The following is a 20,401-nucleotide window of genomic DNA, read 5'->3' as shown; positions in this document are numbered from 1 at the left end:
TTCATCCCAGTCTGGGTTTACTGACCTAGTCTGCACCCTAAGCACAGGCAGAGCTTGTTGTCATGTATCTGCGGTAACATTATTGACGTTAAACATTCAAACACCTTGTTTCACACACAAAACGACATTGTCTGCTCAAGCTGGTTAATCTTTGTGGCTTACAGGTGAATTCTCTGAGGACTGATATGTAAATCTCTTAGGTTTTTAGCTACTTGAAATACCTTTCTAGCTTTCTATCTCATCTCAGATAAATATCAAGTGTGCACCTCTACTTGATCTATGGTAGTGCTATACAAGCTAAGATGTAAGAGAAATCGGTATTTGTTCCATCATTGCTGGTTAGGTGCAGTGGGTATGCACACACAAGGACAGACCTCACCAGGTCTTGCTTTAGTAAGTCACAAATCCATCATAATGAATTTGTGTAAAATGTGATCTGCAGTGATTGTGTTAATGTGCTGAAATCTGAGAGCCCTCAGGCTTGCAGTGAGGATGGCATTATAGTACTTCATGACAGGTCTAATTACACTTTGCTCTCTTGGGGGAGAGCAGTATGCAGGGCACAGATAAATCGCTGTATTAATTTTTTGAAAGTTAAACCCATTACTATCCAAAGTTAAAAGTTAAACCCATTACCATCCAAATTTAGTATCCCTGATCATAGATATCTACCTGTTTCCTGTCAAAAGCGTATTCCAATTTCAAAGGATACTGTTTCCACAAATAATTTACTAAAGTTATTGGACTGTTTGGACCTTCCTTCTGCTAATGTCTTGGGTCAGCTGCTAGAAGTAATGCAGCCACAAATGTTTAGTGTGTGCTCTTGCCATGACTGCTCCTGGGACCCCTGAAACTGAGTTTTGGCATCAGTTTCTCCATTTTTGCTGCATTTAGCTAGGATGAATTAACTCTGACAACGTAAGAGGGTTCCTCAGTCTGCATGATTGCCTAGTTTTGCACAGTTGTTTTTTGGGTTAATGACAGGCAGAATCTTTAAGACTTCCTTTCCACTTGCTATACTTTCTGTTTTAAATGAGTCAATATTAATCTTTGCTTACATTATTTCAAAGATGACATATATGAAAGAGGCAGGAAGATAGTATTTATTTCTGCAAATTATCTCTTGTGAGCCTTCAGGTATTGAAGTACAGATAAGTCAATAAAGCCCTCTGAACTGTATTGGTAGTACCTAAAATCATATTAATGACAATGTGAAGAAACAGTACAATTCTTGTTCATTGAGAGTTATTTGTGATGAGATTAGTAGGAAGATTATATCAAAGGTTTTCTTTTCATGGTTGCACATGTGGAAAGCAAGATAAAAAGTGTGAATAAAGGCAAGAGTGACCATGAGGTGAGCTTAATACAGAGCCTTGCTCAGAGTTCACTAGGTCACTAAAACAGGATGATCATGATGACTTTGTGCAGCTTTTGAAAGGGACACAACCACAATGACATGTAATAGTGAACCCCAGGGTTTTGCCCTCTTCCATGGTACTGTCCTCCTTCCAGCTGCCCTGGATTCCCAGTGGTGGCATTCTGATGAAGGTGAATTTGGAAGACTGAACAATCATATATTTCATTCTTTTGGCACTAATGAGCACTATACATCTACAAATACATGTTTCTCTTTTGTTAAACTTTTGCCTGAAATCACAGTGAGGACTGTCCATGCAAATGTGTCAAACCTCTCTTTCTCCACTGTCACTTTTTTTCATTTTGAGCTGATTACTGATCCATCTGTTCTAACATTTGGTGAATGTATGTGTTGGGGAAAAAGTGAAGTTTGGCATCCAAGAGTTCAGTGTTTTGATATGACACAAAGAAAAAAGCTCTGAGCTGTGTGGGAATTACACTTAACCTTCCAAAGGTTTTGGATTAATATTTTTTGTACTGTTATGATCACAGGGACTTCAATCTTCTCTCAAGGGTTCTCTTGCTTTTATTATGCATTTACTTTTTGTTTCAAAACCATTCACCATCTAAAAGCAGTACCTTGCACTTCCCATATGCCCCGTCCACAATGTGTTTTCATTTTCCTGATATTATTATCATATTCAATATTTATATATGATATAGTTTGATACTTTGCACATGGATGCTCTTCTTCCCTTCATAAACACCTAATCAGTCACCCATGCTTTCGTAACTCAGTCAGGTAGCTGGGCCTCTGATTGCATCTACATTGCTTGGCAGAGAAGATATTTGCACAAATAAAGACTCACCTTCAGTGATTCTCTTTGCAGCCTGACCGTTGGCAATCAGTTTCTGCTATTAGAGCCTGGCCCAGTTCTTTGGCACATTTTTACATCCCTATCTTTCTTTGGACAGCATCATCATTCACCTAAACTACAGATTTCTGTAATATTGACTTGATCTGGCCACTCATGGAAATTAGAGATGGTACAAAAAGTAGATGAAATAGTTGAGGAGCTGTTGCTTTTCCCTGTGAGGGTTGGTTTGAGGACCAGTGTTTTTTACAAGGGAAAACTAAATTCTCCTGAATGACAGTTCAGCCATTTCTGAGCCTCATGTTTTTTCTCTCAAGCAGTAATCCCATGGCATCCATGACCTCAGTGACAGTAACTACCAGTAGTAAGCCACATGAGACTGGGATAAATTAGGATTTCAACAGTACAACTTTCTTACCATTCCACTGCATTTTAAGCCCACTGTGATAATCTTTTATTATTAATTACAGACATTTAAAAAATCAGATAAGTCTGAGAGGCTTATCTTGAGAAATTCAAAATCTTACAGGATTCCTCCTCTTTCTCCTCTGGAGAAAGCTATAGTTTATCTTTAGCTGGCAGAGAGCTGTGCTGGTCAGGAGACTGTGGTGAATGCAGAAACTGAATTCAAACATCCTGAATTCTGGTCCTGAGCTGTGGCTCCAGGTTGCCCTTCCTGGTTTAAGAAAGTATTTAATGTAAGCTGGTAAATTGTTCACGTTTCATCTCAGCTTCTGTTTAGATGAACCCAGCTCCTCTGAACGCAGGGGACCTGCATTCTTTTTACCCTCAAAGAGTCTGCTATTCTTCCATAATTCTCAGTAAACAAAAAACCCCCATGTGCTTCCTTGTTTTTATATTTTACTACTAATACTGGTCAGGCTAACTTGATAGACCTCAATCAAGTAAATGTAATTTGCATAAGTGAAAATCAGAGTAGAGTTAGTCAAAAAAGCCAGCAAGCCAACTAAGCCAGCAAGCATAACAAATGTCAAAATTTAGGTCTCATCAGTTTTTAGAAAATAGGGTACAGTTTGACAACTGCAATATCAAAATGTTTATACAGTAATTCTAACTGTTTAGCTCTGAAGTAACATGCTGACTTGCTGTAGTCACACAACAGTGGCTTCAGTACTGAAGAATCATGTAGTTGTTTTATAAATATTTATCATGCCAGTAAAGTGCAGCAAATCTCAAAGTCTGGCATTGTTCCACTCCTTGTTGTTAAGAGTCTTGCTCTGTTATTTACATTAGTCTCCAGTAAAAAAATATTTTCAGTAATATCTCTCTGGATGCAGAAGCAAAGCTTTTATAGTATCATATATTGGTGGTGAATTATCACTGATGATAATTTTCTGCTCGTAGTCTGTAATATGTTGAGTATTACTGTAAAATCTGTCAGCATACATCACAATTTAGTGCAAAATAATAGAAGACAAAACATTCAGGTTTACTTCTCTTACCTGTCAGGAAGGATTTATTTGCTTTTCCCAAGAGGTAACTCTGAAATATCTCATTCTATTGTTGCGTGCTCTGAAGTTCAACAAAACAAGCAGAACTCTACACATGAAGAGTGGGTGAATACTTGAGGTATAAAGCCACCTGTGTTGCCAGATCACGCTAAAGGCTTAACTTCTTCCTAGGGCGAACAGCTTGGCAGCCTGGGGCTGCTGCTATCTGCAGGAGATCCTCGCCTTTTTCCCCATCCCCATCCATCATTCTTGGGTTGAGAAGCATTCACTTTGCCAGCAATGTCTGCAAGGGGAAAATGTAGGTTCCACAAGCTGTTGTTCCCTACCTGCTCCTTTGGGGTCTTCGGAGGGGTACCTGCATTACCCACCCTTGTCCTGCTGATCCTCAGGACCCCTCACAGTGCCAACAGTGCTACTGGGCAGGTGCAGGACTCTGTCTTGCAAATGTCCATCAGGATGTGGGATAACATGTCTGCAGCAGAGAGCCTGCCTGGTATGGGCAGGCTGCTGCACAAAGCCTCTGCTCTGGACTGCTTGGGAAATGCAGTGTTGCAAGCAAGCCCCTCTGAACCCTGTGCATGCAGCTGAGCTGTAATGGGATACTAACTGACTGTATTAGTGAAGTGTTGTTAATTTGCTCCTGATGAGCCATTCCTTATTTGCAAAATGCTACTGCTGGCCAGTGTCTGCACTGTATGCAGGGCCATGATGAACTAGGTAGTATAGCTATTTCTCCCACTCTGGTCTGAGTGCAATTTACAATAAAAAGCTAACATAAGGGCCTCATCAACACACTCCAAAGCCAAGCTGAAGACTGGCTTGCTACATCATAGACTTGACGGTAGGGGGACGAAAGTGCACTTGGAGGTGGTGTGAAGCCGGCAGATTTGAAGCAGAAAGAATAAGCAGGTCATTTGCCCTTGGAGAATGAGGAATAATTCCTAGGAACGCTGGAAGACCACAAGTGTGGTAAGGAAGTGTCAGTGCAGTCTGTGTTTGGAAGATTTATGTCACAAAATCCATTCCAGCAAGGCCACATAGACCAGCAAGAGTGAGCATATTAATCTTTTTTCATTTTCCTGTTTGCCTCTCCTCCAGTTATGTGAAAGCTGGAATTTTATAAGGTTCCTAAGAGAGTGTGGCATCTTTTTTCTTTTTTTTTTTTTTTTGAGATTTCCACCCTGAATTCTTCTAATATTTTAACTGACAGTCCTTACTCCCTGTAAGGAGTTCCTTTGGGTCCAAACTCAAAATTTCTCTAAGGCAAAACTGAATCTACTAGGACTCTTCTTGATTTATGATTTCACAGAAGGATCTGTAATCCAAGTGAGAAACTGCCTTGTCAAAAAGATGCTGAATTTTATTTGAGCCCTATGGGCCCTTCTTCCCCTCTTGTGTTAGTTTGGAAAATGATTCAGTATATGAAGGTGTACCCTTGAATGCAGACCAGAGACTATCTGTATAAATTTAGGTAATCAGACATCTACTGATCCTAGATTGCTCAACATTTAATTTAATGGGGACTTTGTTAAGTATAGAAGCTCTTTCAAATGAATAATTCAGCTCTGGACTAGACATAGCGCTGGAAAATGTACATCTATTAGAGAACACTCTGACTTCGGCAGGAATGATGTATGAGACACAAACCTAGAGGCCTCCTTTTCTCACTGTAATTCCTGTGGGCTGGTTCCTGAAGTCCTTAATCAGCAACCTTTGCATTGACTCTAGCAAGTTTGACTTAAACCAGAAAGGGACATAAACTGTTATGTCTCTGGGAAGAAATCTGAGGGTAGGATCCCAAACCTCTTCTTGACAGGATGAGCCTTGCCCACCCTGCTCTGGCCTGGTCCCAGTGTGGAAAGACGGAGGTCACCAATGATGGAGGATCCATGGTGTCATTTTAGTTTTAGTCAGGAGGGAGCTTCCTCAGAAAATCAGTTTGTTCTCACTGTGCTTGTTTTGGCACACATTATGGAGAGGTCTTGCAGTACCCAGACTGAATTGCTTTCAGAAAGAGATGGACAGAGCAAAGCTGCCCAAGAGTGAGTGAATAGGGACTCCCAAACTGTTACCCTTTTGCTCACTTGTCAACAGAAGTGAGCTCAATATGTGGCAAAGTAGGATAATAAATTTATGAGAAATGGAACAAAAGGGACATTAAATAGAGTTTCTAGTCCAGCACAGTGTAACACACTTGGCTGTATCTCAGATTAACTTGCTTTTTTCTTCACCTAGGTGAACTTGCTTTTCTTAGGCTGTTTTTGTTGGCTTCATGGACTTTTTTGACTGCAGGCTATAGTAGTAGACAGAAACAACCCTTTCTTTGTGTAGGTTATGCTTTTGCACTTTAAATGATCAAGGCTGTAGCAGTCATTACAATGTTCGCTTATCCACTATTTTGTAGTTGCAATCTGCAGCTGACTTACACGATGAGGTATTAGTAATCAGCTACCTGTGAGCCACTAACTCCTGTGCTGTTTTTTTCCCTTGCAGATGTCACTGTTGTCCACACCTGCCCACCAGGCCCTATGAGAAGAGTGAGAAGCCATGCATGCTGTCAGAGTACATGGAGCAATACCCCCTTTATCCCACCACTCTTCCCAGAGGATCATTTAAGCCAAAGGAAGCGCAAAAGATGGCACAGATACCCATAGAAGGCGTCTCAACTACAAAGTATGAAAAATAGTGAAAAAGTGAGGATTGTGACTTAGATAATGTATGTGGTAACAGATCAGGAAAATGATTGGTTTTCACAAGGGGAGCCTGAAAAGAACAATGTTGTGGTTGTACAAACACTCATGAGGGCTCTGTGAAGGAGGGATGAAGGTCTTAGGCCAGTTGTTGTAGTGGAGGCAAGTACCTATTTTTCTTGTGCTTCCTGGAGGTTGAGATGTGATCTGATCAGAGAATACGTGGGCCGTAGAAGCACAGTCACAATATTGGCTTCTGCACACTTTCTGTTTTGGGAAGGCTTCTGGGAAACCATCCGAAATGTTGTCTGGGAAAGTATGGATGATACCGGAGGACTATTTTTTTTTTTTTGTTCTGTGTTTTGTGTGGCAGTTTGTACACTGTAATGTGAGTGACTGGTTTCCAAGGAGGTGTAAATATGGTACAGGTTGATGATTGGAAAGGGGGTGTGGGTATTCTTCTCAAGGCAGTCACTGTGGACTGCTGGGCTGTTTCTGCTTCTCAGCTATGTTGTTGCTCAGTGTTGGTGTTTGGCAGAAGTCCTCACACTTGCACAGTGCCCATTTCCCTGATGAAAGTAACTTCTGAGGCTCTTCCCTGCTGCTGGTAGAGTGATGTGACAAGCACTTGTCCACAGAAGAAACTCATAAAAAACAGGAACCTGATCCTTCAATATGAATCTGAGAGCTTCCCTTTTCTCAAACAGTGTCTGCTGCCTGAACTTGATGTTTACTTCCTTTGTCGTCACAGGCACAGTCACGAGCAGCATCACTCTTGCCTTTGCTGAACTGAATTAGAGACCTAGGAGATGCCGATCGCTATTAATAACGTCTTAACAGCTAACACCACCCATTTGTCCTCATCCTGACATGCAAACTCTACCAATGCCTTCCCCTACCTGTGCCTTTTTAAGAGCTGTCAATTTAAATCACAAATGTGGCTGATGAAATGCCCAACTTACTCACATTTGGGATGATTCTGTCTATGTGGGAGGTTTCAGCAACAACAAAAAGGATCAGAGGGGTTCAAAGAGCAGACTTCACTTCTGTATGTGCCCTCCATGTCCATCGTGAGATGAAGCAGCTAGACATCTTTGTGTCTGCCTGTAACTAAATCCTGGGCTCACTGGTGTCCTGTTAAGGCAGGCAAGGAGAGGCAGCCATCATGTGGGGTCTGTCAAGGAGTCCTTAGAAACTTCTCGTTCAATCAGCAAAACTGTCCTTGCTCACACAAGGCTAGTGATTTCCACAATAACTGTTACTCCTGGAGTTTATTACCACTTCTGAAAAGCAGACTAGGAAGAAAGTGCAGAAACTACTTATGTTTGCTTCTTCAGAGCATGCACTCTACATAAATATGTAAAACTTGCCTGCCCTTGTAAGAAGAGAAAACACAGAGCCCGAACAGCTAGCCATCAGATTGCAAATTCTGCTGTCCTTTGAGCAATATTGGTAAGAAAACACACCCAGGGTACAAGTACCAAGGCCTAGTGGAAAAGTGCCACTGCCTATTAGAGGGCTGCTAACAGCTCTGTTTCTGTGTGGCTAAACTCAAGAGAGAATGAATTGATGGATGGGTATGGGAATAACTGTAGGGACTGTGAGGCCAGCAAACACTGCCTTGGTACCAGTCTTCTCTAATAACACTTTGCTGAGTGTTAGGTGTCATATTGCAACAGCAAGCCCCCTTGATAAAGTCTGGGAGTTGCAGGCAGTACCATTTTTCATGGCATCTTGGATGCAAGTTGCCACTGATTTATCAGCAGATCAGTCTCTCCTCTGTAATCTCTACTGCAGGTTCTGTTGTACTGCAATAGTCAGAGTGGGAAAAGGTACTCCCACTGCCAACCCTTGATCACACTGGTGAAGAATTGCCTGCCTGCCTGTGATCTGGTACTTGCCTCTGGTACAGGCTCGGCTGTTTCAAACGTGGCATTGTGCATTGCACTGTGAGTGGCTTGGGAAAGACCCTCTTTGTTGCTAGATGCCTCCCTGCTACTGAGGATGCTGCATGCCTATTGTATTCCTGCTTGCCTTTTCTTGGCTCCTCTTAAAAAAATTGCTAACAAAAGTATGCCAAGGAGCTACAACATGTGTAACACCAACATAAGCACCTCTTCAAGCTCTTGCTTTTTTTTTTCACTTCTGTGTTTCTGTTTTTACCTCTACACCTAATACTTTGCAATGTGAATTCTCTTCCCTCTGTTCCACACAGACTTTTGAGAACCTTGTTTGTTTGCTAAAATATGTAACTAATACAGTATATTCAGAGGCTCAGGTTCTTTCCCACCCAGCATCACTCCAGATGCAAAGTGCAATATTAATATTAGAATAGCTCCTGTGCTGACCGTTTCTTCTGGCTGGCTGCCAATGGTGTAAACAAATCTGCACACCAGCGGAAAAGCATTCTGACATTAGAGACTGAATTCGCTGGTGCCAGGCAGCAGACTCTCTGCCCTGTGCCAAAGGATGTGGGCAGCGAAATAGGTTAAGGTTAGTGAATGTTGGATGGTGATGTTATTTTCTTCCCCAGCTTGTTTCTGTAATGTTTTGTTGGAGTTAAGTAACGCTACTCCAGTATCTTAAAATAGCTCTTTTACAGTGGTACCTGAGAAAAGGCTGACTGACCATGCTGATATTTCTTTCCTCAATGGGTGTCTTGCTTTAAAACTGTTTTGTTGTTACCTCCCCATCCTGGACTGAACTGTGTACTGTACAGTGTATTGTCTGGGAAGGCTATTGTTGTCTCTTTCATGTTTCCCATACACACTAGATAACCTGCTATAATTATCGGGCTTTTAAAAGGAGTTATGTCTTCTGGTGTAACTCCACTAAGAGATAGCTTTATGTAAGGCCATTAACCTCACTGGGTGGAGAGGAAGGGGAACCTGGCCTGCCTGAGGTTGTCCAGAGCTGCTTCAGTTCCTTTTTCAGAGTCCAGGTTTCCAAATGTGAAAAGCTTATCTATTTCATTAACTGCTTGTATCCTATCCAAACTTTCTTAGGTTGTGGAGACGAGGGGATATATTAATTTCTTTGTGTGTCCAGAAAAAGGAACATATTTTTTTCTTTAAGACAAAAGACATAATGAAATTTTTCTTCACAGGAGAGATTACATAGCTCATGAAGTGTTGCCACGGAAACTTAAGCCACCTGAAAAGCATGTCAAGAGTGATGAGAGTATGAATTTGACCTCCACTTATAAGCAAGATTATAACTCCTACCCTATCTCTCAAACACGTCCATGCTTCCCCTGTGTGATGAGGCACATCCCAAGTGCCAAGATGGATACAAGAACCACTTATGAAGGTATGTGCCCTTGCAGCTTCTTTCAGGACTTCACCAGTAGCTTCACTTTTTAAGAAGACAGATCAAAACTGTCTATGTATGCCAAGCTGTGTGGGAACCACACAGACACAAATTGGGAATACAGCCCTGCATTAATGGTAGCACTGGGATCTCTCTGAATTCACCTCCTTTGCATGTCTAACAGGCCTACAGGCATCCTAGGTAGAAGCAGGGCCATGTGAACTCGTGCAAGTAGGACCAGCATCATCATCTTTACAATATACTGAACATACTCCTGGTATACTGCAGGGCAGGTCCACACATTCATCGGATCAGCCACATCTAAAACATGTAGAATTTGCTAGGTCTGAGCCAGCCATGGAGCATGGGACTCTTTTTGTGTGCGCTGCAGAGTTAATCTGTGGATATGCAAGAAACGTATATGGGAATGATGGACACACAGAAGTTCCACACAAACATCCAAAGCACTCAATGTCTACTCTTGGTAAAACAGGTGAACTGTGCATCTAGCTATGCCCTTGTTTTGCTGTAGAAGTAACTCTGTATAGGTGTTTTGTCTTTGTGGGGGCTTTGTTCCTTCTTCTCCACCAGCACGAATTCTCTTCTGCATGCACTGGCAGAAAACTTTCAGTTACACAGTTATAATAACTGTGCTAGTTTTGGTAGTAAGTCATAAGTAGAAAATCAGAGGACTTTGCCTCCCCTCTGCACACCCGCCAGCTAGCTAACATTGCTAGGCAGATAGCTAGCACTTGTGTACTCCTTAAAATAATTTTTAATTATTTTATTTTATTTTTATTATGCTGTGCAAATATAAAAGCTTATGATTGGTGCTGGCATTGAGATTTGTCCCAATGTACAGAAACAATTTTTTTCCTTAAAACTCAAAATGATAAAGGAAGTAAGGAAATAAAAGGTATGTGAATGCAGTGTTAAGATTACCCAGCTGAAATGACTGAAAATCAGACTTTAGTGCAGCTGCATGTTTGCAACAGCATAAACTGGAATTTTTACATTAAGCATACAGGAAATACTATCCATTTAGAATTATTTGAGTTGTGAAGACTATGACCTACAGGTGCACAATACCCACATTTACACAATTTTGAACACTTTGTTTTGCATAGGCAATGTCACCAGATGGTATTCATTGGAATAGCTTCAGTGAAGCCAATGAAAAAAGGCTGCTTTGCCCAAGCAGAGGATCTTTCCTTCTGTGTTTAGATATCTTTAACTTTCTGTATCTGAACCAGATGCATATCTTTGTCTTTTATCAGTGTTTAGGCCAGCAACTTAACTGTTACTCCAGAGCTCTAATAAAATCTATCACAGCCACATTTGGTTATAATTTGCAGTATTTTTCAAAACACTGCAAAGGGAAATCTTCATCCAAACCCTCTCAAAGATCAAGTTGCATACTGAATGAATCCCCTTCTAAAGGCCCAGGTTCACAAAAAATACAAGTTTTCATTGTGCTATTCTCTAAGCATTGCTAGGTTTTACTGATCAGTACTCAAGTGTGAAATGTTGAAACATGCTATTCAATTAATTATCATAATTCAAATATTTAAGGAGCATATAAAACAGTGCTGCATTGGTATTAAATTACCTTTCCTACTGTAATGTCATACTCTTTTGCACTAACACACCATATTCCAAATGACACTGTAGGTTTAAGATGATGCTATTGCATATCACAATTAATGTCAGATGGCTCTGCAACTTAAGGTTTCAAAATTCTCATCTCCTCTAAAGTGACACACATAGCTGTTTCTATCCATCTGCAGATATGTAATCTACTTTTAGTTTTGTCTTGCTTGGTTATGAGTGATGTGCCTAACAGTCCAATAACATATGGTTCATATTCTCCTTTCCCTCCTGTACCCCCTAATGTTTTCAAGATTGTGCTACATGGGAAACTATTAATATCTATGGGAGAAGAATTAGAGTTATAATAAAACTGTAACATGTTTTGAAGGAATAGTAGCACTGCAGGCTTACACTAAGTAAAATAAATTCATAATACCTATGAGGTCTCCAAATGCGTAGAGCCTGTAAATTTTTAAAATTGAAGACAGATGGACTTGCTTGTCATATTTTGAATATTTTGCAAAAGCTGTGGTTATGTCCAAAATGCACAGACTATTTTCCAGCAAAGATGATGGGAGAATCTAAAACGGTTTTTGGGTAACTCTTCGTTGGCAGCTGAAATGTCAGATCTCTGAATAAGCCCTTGCTTAGAGATGGGCTGAATCTTATTAGCTTCTCACTTTTTAACACTTCATTAATACATTGCCTGTAATGACATGTGTCCGTATATGCTTGTGGTTCACCCTGCTGGATCATCTCTCCAGGAAAAGAATGTGTCCTAGGCATGGGAACAAGGTCAGCATTCTACCAGCACAGTGGTGCCTGGATATCTCCTATTCCCCCAGAGAAACAGGAGCACATGGGGCATTTAAACACCCCTGGCACTAGTGGAGCATGCAGGCTGGGTTTCAAGTGGCACCAACAGTGGCAAATGAACTTCTATGCTGGTGCACACAGGCAGGCCCATGTTCTCAGCTGACTACACTAATCAGTGGCATGAGGGCAGCTCTGTACCCAAGGGCCAGGGTGCTCGCTGGGAGCAGCACGGCGCCTGTGGCTGCTGCTTCATCTCTTGTGCCAGGGCAGAGCAACTTGATTTGAACCAGAAGGACTTTAAATGCACACCTAATTGGGGTAAAAACTTACTTCTTTTTTGGTCAACTTCACATTGGAATGAACACATCCTTTGTGTAATTGTGTTTGTGCAGTACAATAGCCACTGCCATTCAAAAGGAATAACTCTGTTTGGATTGGAGAGTTCAAATATCCTGATACCTAATTGCATAATTTACTCTCTAGTACTTTGAAATCCAGACTTCCTTCCTGTGCAGAGTCAGCTGGAAGCTTATTTACCTCATGACTCTCAATGTGGCCGGAAAGGAGGGAAAATTAAAAAAAAAAAAAAGACCTGGTTTAGCTCCAAGACTATTTCATTTCAACTTCCTACCAGTAACCATAATGCTCTCTAGGGGAAGTTGCACAAGATTACTAGGAAGGGAAAAAAACGATGGTCTTGTGGCTGCAGCACTGGTCAGAGAGTTAGGCAGCTTTGCAATAGATTTCTAGTGTGACTGAGTGCAAATCTTCTTAAGTCTCAGTGCCTCATGTTTTTTTCCTGGTACCCTGCTGAGGAAGGAATATATGAATGTCTCTAAAATGCCACCTAAAACATTTTCTTAGTCATGAATTTGGACAGCAAGGTTTTTGGAGTATAGACCATCTCTGCGATATAATTCAATGCTTCAGATCTGTGTAGGCTTGTCTGCAAATTCCAGCACAGTTGTTGTAATAGGAAAGAACTGGAGACAGAGTTACAAGCTCCTTCTTGGTTCCTGCTTGTACTGACAGCAGGAGTACCACAGGGGGCAAAGCTGGGAGCCGAGGAGATGCCACACAACTCAGCTTGCTGACACCAGGATGAGCTGCAAAACCCTGAACTCAACAAACAGTAGGCAGCACCACATCTGTGCAGTTGAGAAATCAGGTCATCCCCAAATGAGAAGGTACAAAGAGGAAGGGGAGCTCTGTGACTTGGCCTTTAGAGTAGAATGGTGGACATCCGGTTCTCCTTGCCCCAGAGATGCTGTGGGAGACACCTGAGCAGGCTTCTGCAGACATAGGCATATGCTGCCTGTGCTCTGAGCCAGCCACGACATAGCTGCAAGAGGGTAAATGAAGCTGGTCAAAGTCAGTGCCACAATACTCCACTTTCATGATTTCTGGCTGACTGAGCATGAAGACAGCACCCACTCAGTCATGTGCAGAGAATGTCTTTGCAAGACTGAGAATGTAATTCAATCTTTGCACATGGTATTTCACTATCTCAGTAGGTACGGGTGGGTACAGGACTATTTTGATTCCATTTTCTGTGTAGATGCTAAACATTTCCAGGGATTGGCACACTAGTGTATAATGTGTTCTACAGCAGCTCTTTTAATAGGATTTGTCAATCATTACAACATCAACAAATATTTATTGCAGTAGAAAACGTAATAATCTAAACATAATATGGTATATGCCTAAACTGATCAAAGAAATTCAGTTGAGCACTCAGATAGGATTCCTCTTATGTTTCAGATGATTATGTGCTATGGAATGAACCAAAGACAGAGCTGATCAGGCCAAATGAGAGGTTTCACCCATCAGAAGAAAAATTTGACCACAGAACTGTTGCCCAGGAAGACTATATCTACAGGGGGCTAGTTGCCACTCAAAGCTACAAACCTTTGAATCTGGTACAGAAAAGCAAGGCTCCCTTTGAGAATATAACCAATTATAGAGTGAATTATGTGCCACATCCTCTGGAGAAATGTTATGTCCATAAATATGAGAAATACAAGGCCAATGAGGTCCCATTTGATGGCCTTACTACCCACAAAATCTCTTACGTGGGGCTGACTGGTCAGCCAGCCAAGCTGGCAAAACCACACCAACCAAAGCTTCTCCATGACCTTCCATTTTCCTCTACAACTGAGTTTCAGGAAAAATACCAAGCTTGGCCACAACCTCCTGTATTCACCAAAAAACCTGATGTATATCTTCCTCCTCAGGAGAAAATGGACCTTTGCACCACTACTCAGAAGTATTACAAGCACCTGAATGGCAAACCAGCCAAGATGTGTCGATCTTTGGCCCCGCTTAAAAAAAGTACTGAGCCATTCAATAGCTCTTCTATAATGAAGGAAGACTATAAGCCTTGGCTGTGCAAGAGACTAGAACCTATCACTCATGCTCCGGAGCTGACTTTCCCAGCAAAACCAATGGATTGCTTGACTACCTTTCAGACCCATTATGTGCCTCATCCGCTCACAGTTACAAAGAGCTATAAACCTGGCTGGTCAGGCCCAAAGCATCACACTCTGCTAGATGCTAAAACCATCTATGCTACCAGCTACACACCAAAGAGCATTGTTAGATGCTTGGCCTCTTACAAAGAGCCACCTGGTTACATCTTTCAGGGAACTGATGCTGATGGTCACAATCTCTATCTCCCTGCTTCCAAGAGTGACTGCCTGCAAGGTGGACACTGAAGGAAGAAGAGAGTGGATGCAGACTTCTTGGAAATTGATTCAAAGGGCAGGGCCTCAGTGAACTACAAATGACAACTTGATTTTGTTTGTAACCTTCTTTCAAACCAGTCACTGTTTTCATATTTGGAGAGCTCTTAGAATAAACTTATTTCCCATGTGTTGGCTTTTTCTGGATCATTTGCACAAGTGAAAAACATAAAATCCAGGGGAAAGACATACTGATCCTTGTTTCTCTGTATTTTTAAAATTTTTTTCCACCTAACTCTTGCTCTTTAATTGAGAGAGATAAGCTCCTCCTGAGACACTAAAAGAGAGATCTCATAGTAACACGCATTATTGTTAGCGTGACAGGGGTTCAGGCATATCCATGATGACAGCGGTAGAACATCCTCTTCAGATGAGTTACCTGCTGTGAAGTCACACTTAGAAGTCATGGCTGGATAACAAAGTCTAAGATCTGGCCTTATCAGTCACTCCCACCAAAGACACATACAAAAGGTACAATTACTGGGTAAATATTATTGAAGATTGCACCTTCATTAATTGTGTCAATGTGCTGCCCACAGCTAGGCTATCTCTGAGGCTATCTCTCTGTGAGGTTGTCATGCCAAAGATGCCACCCTGGGCTGACAACTTGCAAGGGAAGCTTTTCAGTAAAAGCTCTTCGCTGCAGGATGCAGTGAGGGTACCAGAAATGTCAAAGGGTTGAAACTGTCAAGTGTTGCTACAGTTCAGCCAGCAGCTGGACTTGTATTATCTTTTGGATAAGGCCAATATTAAGCTCCTGACCAGAACTGTTAATTTCTGTGTCCAAGGTGCTTTTCTGTAGGCTTATGAGTGTTACATTAGCACTATGAAACTTACTGGCTTCTTAAGTGCATTCTGCTTTCCTAAATCCGCCTCTCCCTTACTTCTGGCAGCTCTGGCTGTTTCCTGAGTATTTAGCACAACAGCTAGGTAGAGCTGTTGCATGCTGAAGGAAATGCCTGTGTCTCACCATCAAAGTGGCTGCATTTAAAGATGAAGTGGAAGACAATTTTCTGTATAAATGTATTTTAAAACTTTTGAAAAGCTTTGAAACCCATTGGTATAGAAGTCTTCCATAACTGCTTGCAATCTAAAGCCAAACACATTCCATCTGGAAATGTGAATGCTTAACCCTGAGGTTGGGAAGCCACTGGAACAATCACCCTAGAGATGCAGTGGTTCTGCATCACTTAAGTCCTTAAAGCAGTCCTAGAGGCCTTTTCTAAACGTATGCTGTAGTTCAATGCAAAATTATGTGCTTGGAGCAGGAACACCTAGGCAAATCTCTACAGATTACACTATCCCAAAGGTCCAAATTATGTAGCCATTGATGGCTCCACACAGCCTTCAGAAATTCAGGAATCTGTAAAATATTCACTCACCTGTAGTGAGGTATTGAGCTAGAGTATGTTTGGCAACTTTGCAGCTCCTGCTATATTACCAGCCTTCTTGAACCTTCATGTCTTTAATGCTGAGCTTTGACAGGAACATATTTTTTCTTCCCCATCTCTTTTTATTCACTTATTTTTCTGATTTTATTTATCAGCCTGTAATTCTGTCAATTCTGAAACAGAGTTTATATGAAGGAAAGAGCTGGGGCTTGTGACTGCAGAAGAGATTGTTCTTTTATGCAGGAAAGCTGCCTGACTGTTCTTTCAACTCTTTGATGTGAGAGTGGCAGCAAATGCAGAGCCAGGAGAGTCTAGTGTGTAAATCTATCTTTATTACAGGTTTGTGGGGTTTTGTTGCTGGGTGGAAGTTAGTCGTATCAAAATGGATAGCAATGTAACATACTACTTAGCATTAGTAATTGCTGGATTTTGAGCATTAACAACAGGAGTCTTGATTTTGCAAACTGTGGACCAGCTCACAGCAGCATCAAGCAGACATGACTGGTTTAATTCCATCACTTTCACAGCATGAGACACAGGTTTGGGTTTTTTCCTGACTTGTACCTAAGTGTATAAAAACTTATTAAAACCAATATATCATAACACTAAAGAACAATGTGAGTTCACTTGATTGACTAAAGGTGTGGTTCCACAGAAATTAAAGCTGATTAAAGCGTGGGCTGCTGCAGTCTCACCTTTCTCTCTGCATGCAGCTGCATGTTCCCCCCACCTCTCCCCACCCCCATTGTCTTTCTTTCTGGTAACGACATTAGCACTGTCTGACTGCATGATGGGCTAGATCAGGAGACTGATCTGGCTGAAGGCAAAGGTTTTAGTAAGGTTAAGACCCATTTACTTCAGTTGCCTCAACCAGTGCACCACACAGTTGCACAATTACCAACTTACGTGCTGGAGGTTGGTGCAGAAAGAAACACGTGGCTCAGGTAGCCTAGACTTGCCTTGGCTGGAACTGCTGTGGAAGGGCATCCCCCCCTTCACAAACAAGTTGTTCAGTGCCTCCTAATTCGGTGTTCACCACATGGACAGCACTGTGCTTCTGCTCCTCCTGGTCTCCTGTGCAGGCAGCAGTCCTCCCTTTGCTCTGTAACGCAGTTGAGGTAAAGCAACATCTTTCCAGCCTGCAGTTTAATTTTGATTGAAATGGGCAGTCTCATTAGCAAATCAGCATGAGAGAAAATTATAATTTGGGGGAGAATTGAGGTATTTAACACAGAAAATAAAGATAGCTGCACTGCAGTACACAGGATTTGGTTACTGGTTTCATGCTGAATGAATTTATGGATAAAAATGACCAGAAGTTAGTTTTACCTTTTGTTTGTGCCAATTAGATTTAACTTTTTCTTAGAGTGGTAACAATCTCAGAAAGAAGGAAGTACAAGTTAGAAGCTCTGAGAAAGAGCTTAAAAGGTCACTGAACTGGATCACAAGTTTGTGTAATTGTTCTTGAAGTTACATACAGAAGGAGGAAAATGAAACTATACTTGTGTGATTGGCAGAACTAGAAGCTAGATGCTAGTGCTCGATGAACTAGCACTTGTTCAGAAACCTCTCAAGATGCTCTGTAGTGATCATGCCTGTTTTGTGGGACAATAATGAGTGAAAAAAAGACTACCTGCCTGTGCCCCAGTTTCCAGTGTTAGCAGCAGCCTTGAGGAGCTCATGAAACTTGCACTTATGGTGCAGCACAAGACAACACTTCTCACTCAGTGAACAAATGGGTGGAAAGATGGGAGTCAGCAGTAACCAACCGCCTACTTCATTCATTGGTACTTTTGAAGAATGGATAATGGCATGAATACCTAAGCACTGGCCTAAGTACAAAGGCTACTGTTGAAAAGTGTTTTAAAAGCCAAAATGCAGGATGAAAGCAAGGGGCTTTTTCCTTGGCAGGGTTGAGAAAGGCATCCTGGGCAGTTGTACTGTGAAGCATGCAAAAAAGAACAAGGAGGATTGTGCTAAGCAATAATAGAGGAAAACTGTCACTGCCAGAGCAAGTTACTACACTGGTATCAGTTACTGTAATCATTGCCAATAAATACCAGCTGTGCACAGGAACAGTCCCATATATGTACACTGCAGAGCCTATTTGGAGGAATAAATTCTTCCTGTATCCCTGAAAACACAGGAGAACTCACAAGCACTACTGATCTTCAGGGCAAAGCACAATCTGTTAGGCAAGTCTTGAGCACAAAAGCTGAATTAAGGAGACATGTCCAAACTAAATTTTAGAATGGTAGCAGTTTCCTGCAGGGTCCTGAATGTCTGCTTAGCCAGGAGGCAGGAAGGACTGCCGTTCCTGCCTGTGGTAAGGCTGAACAAAAATACTTAATTCCTATGTCCTCAGAGGGAAACAAAATAAAACAACCCAAAAAACCCCAAGTTATCTGGGATAATAGGGGAGGTAACTAATCTGTTCAGTTTTGACTTGCATAATATCAGCCTTTTAACCACCTGTGCCTGCAAGGACTGCAAACCCCAGTGGCTCACATCTGCAGGAGACAGTTATTCCATCTGGAGAAGATTTGCAGTTGGAAATAGGTAAGAGGTCAAAAAAATCAGTAAGTTATATGCTTATGGTCTAGAAATATGAACAGACAGCAAATTTGTGAAAAGTTTACCACTACAAACTTTAAAAAGGGCTTTATGAATGCTACAGATTGCTAGGGAGCAAATTGTCAATACCTCAAGTGTTTCAGAGCTATGAAGAAAGTATTGAAAGATAAGCGGTATGCTTCAGCAAAGACTGAGGACTTTCATATCACAGAGGAAAGCAATATCAATCCTGGGCACGGTACTCTGGAGGCAAGAGGCAGCTGAACGTAATGTATGAAAAGGCAAACCCTTTCTTTGCAAGGCAAAAATAGGACTTTCCTGGGTCATAGATAGGATCTCCCCAAGGAAGCCACGTCATCTCAGTTGGAAAGAGACATCTGGGCAGAGAACTGTGGTCTGGGTTCACCGGGATGGGAAACTTCCATAACGAATTTTCTAGGCAGGGTTTGCTTTTGGCTGATCCCATTACAAAACCTCTTCCTGCTACTATGCTAGTGTCTCTCTCTGCCTCTTTCCCACACTGGAAGCAGTAGTTTGATGATTTGTACTTCTCTTCTTGCTTTTGTGGGGAAATACTGCTTTGGGGCAACCTGATTTTCACTTATCCATCTGGCTGCATGCCTGTTCCACAGATGTTTTGGGCTGCATTCAGCAGGGAAGGAATAAGGTAACTCTTAAAAAGAGGCAATGGTGTATTTGGCTCTATATTCCCTTTTTTCACCAGCTCACTAGCGCTGTGCTTGCTGGTGCAGAGAACTGTCCCCAGACAGGCAAGAGGGCTCATGTGGCATTTTTGAGTGTCATCACATGGACTCGAGGGTGCTGCTTTGCTGGGTGAGCAGGCCTCTGCTCTGCTTTGCTCTCTGCTAAAAAAGAAAAGTGCCTGTGGGATCCTTCCTGCACAGCTGGGTTTGATTTGCTGTGATTTGTACGTAGTGGGTTAACAGTGAGATTTTTGTTTTTTGGTAATAAAATCACTAGGTTGTATGCTATTAGTTGAAAACTGACTCCACCAGTGTTTCAGTAGGTGAAGTGTTTTAACAAGCATCCACCAACCTCATGGGCTATTTATTTAAACCTATAATTTATGCTTTTTTAAAAAAAGAGCATGTTGAAAAGGGCGGGGGGAGAAGTCTCCATATAACCGAAACCAAATTACTCCTCAGCCCAACCATTAAGCACTTCCTTAAGAGAAAAGAAACCCATCCTGGCTCCTCACTTGGAGAGCAAGCTGTTCACGGCCTGTCTGGTGTGATCTTTCCGGTTCAGGTTTTGTTATTGTGCTTTGCCACTGGCTCTAGCGAGTTTGTAAACAAAGTGGACTCAGACCTCATGCAAGACCTAGAAACAGCAGACTACTTTATAGTATTAAAGAGGCTAGTAGGAGAGGGTGGTTTCCCATGCCCATGCCCATACCCATACCATTCTAAGCATGTGTGGATAACTATATGCTTACTATGCAATCATTCATATCCTGCTGCTGCTTAAGCAAACAGTATTTATATGTAGGCAGAGCACAACCCTCCGGTGTCCCCTTCCCTTTTAGCCACATAAAACTGCATGTTTTTATTTATATTGTATATATTT

General features: G+C 41.7%; 1 protein-coding gene across 1 annotated transcript in view; it reads left to right on the top strand.

The window, feature by feature from the left end:
* Positions 1-14,822, top strand: part of SAXO1 (stabilizer of axonemal microtubules 1) — a 30,341-nt gene extending 15,519 nt beyond the window's left edge. Inside the window, exons 2-4 of the mRNA XM_075727146.1 lie at positions 6,197-6,376; positions 9,500-9,702; positions 13,870-14,822. Coding sequence (XP_075583261.1) covers positions 6,197-6,376; positions 9,500-9,702; positions 13,870-14,822 — 1,336 coding nt within the window. The remainder of the gene's footprint in view (positions 1-6,196; positions 6,377-9,499; positions 9,703-13,869) is intronic.
* Positions 14,823-20,401: the final 5,579 nt, after the last annotated feature.

The sequence above is a fragment of the Pelecanus crispus genome, chromosome Z, assembly GCF_030463565.1.
Source record: "Pelecanus crispus isolate bPelCri1 chromosome Z, bPelCri1.pri, whole genome shotgun sequence".
In the NCBI taxonomy this organism is placed as follows: Eukaryota; Metazoa; Chordata; class Aves; order Pelecaniformes; family Pelecanidae; genus Pelecanus; species Pelecanus crispus.
Note: the sequence above shows the minus strand (reverse complement) of the source record. Positions and strands in the feature narration are given on the sequence as shown.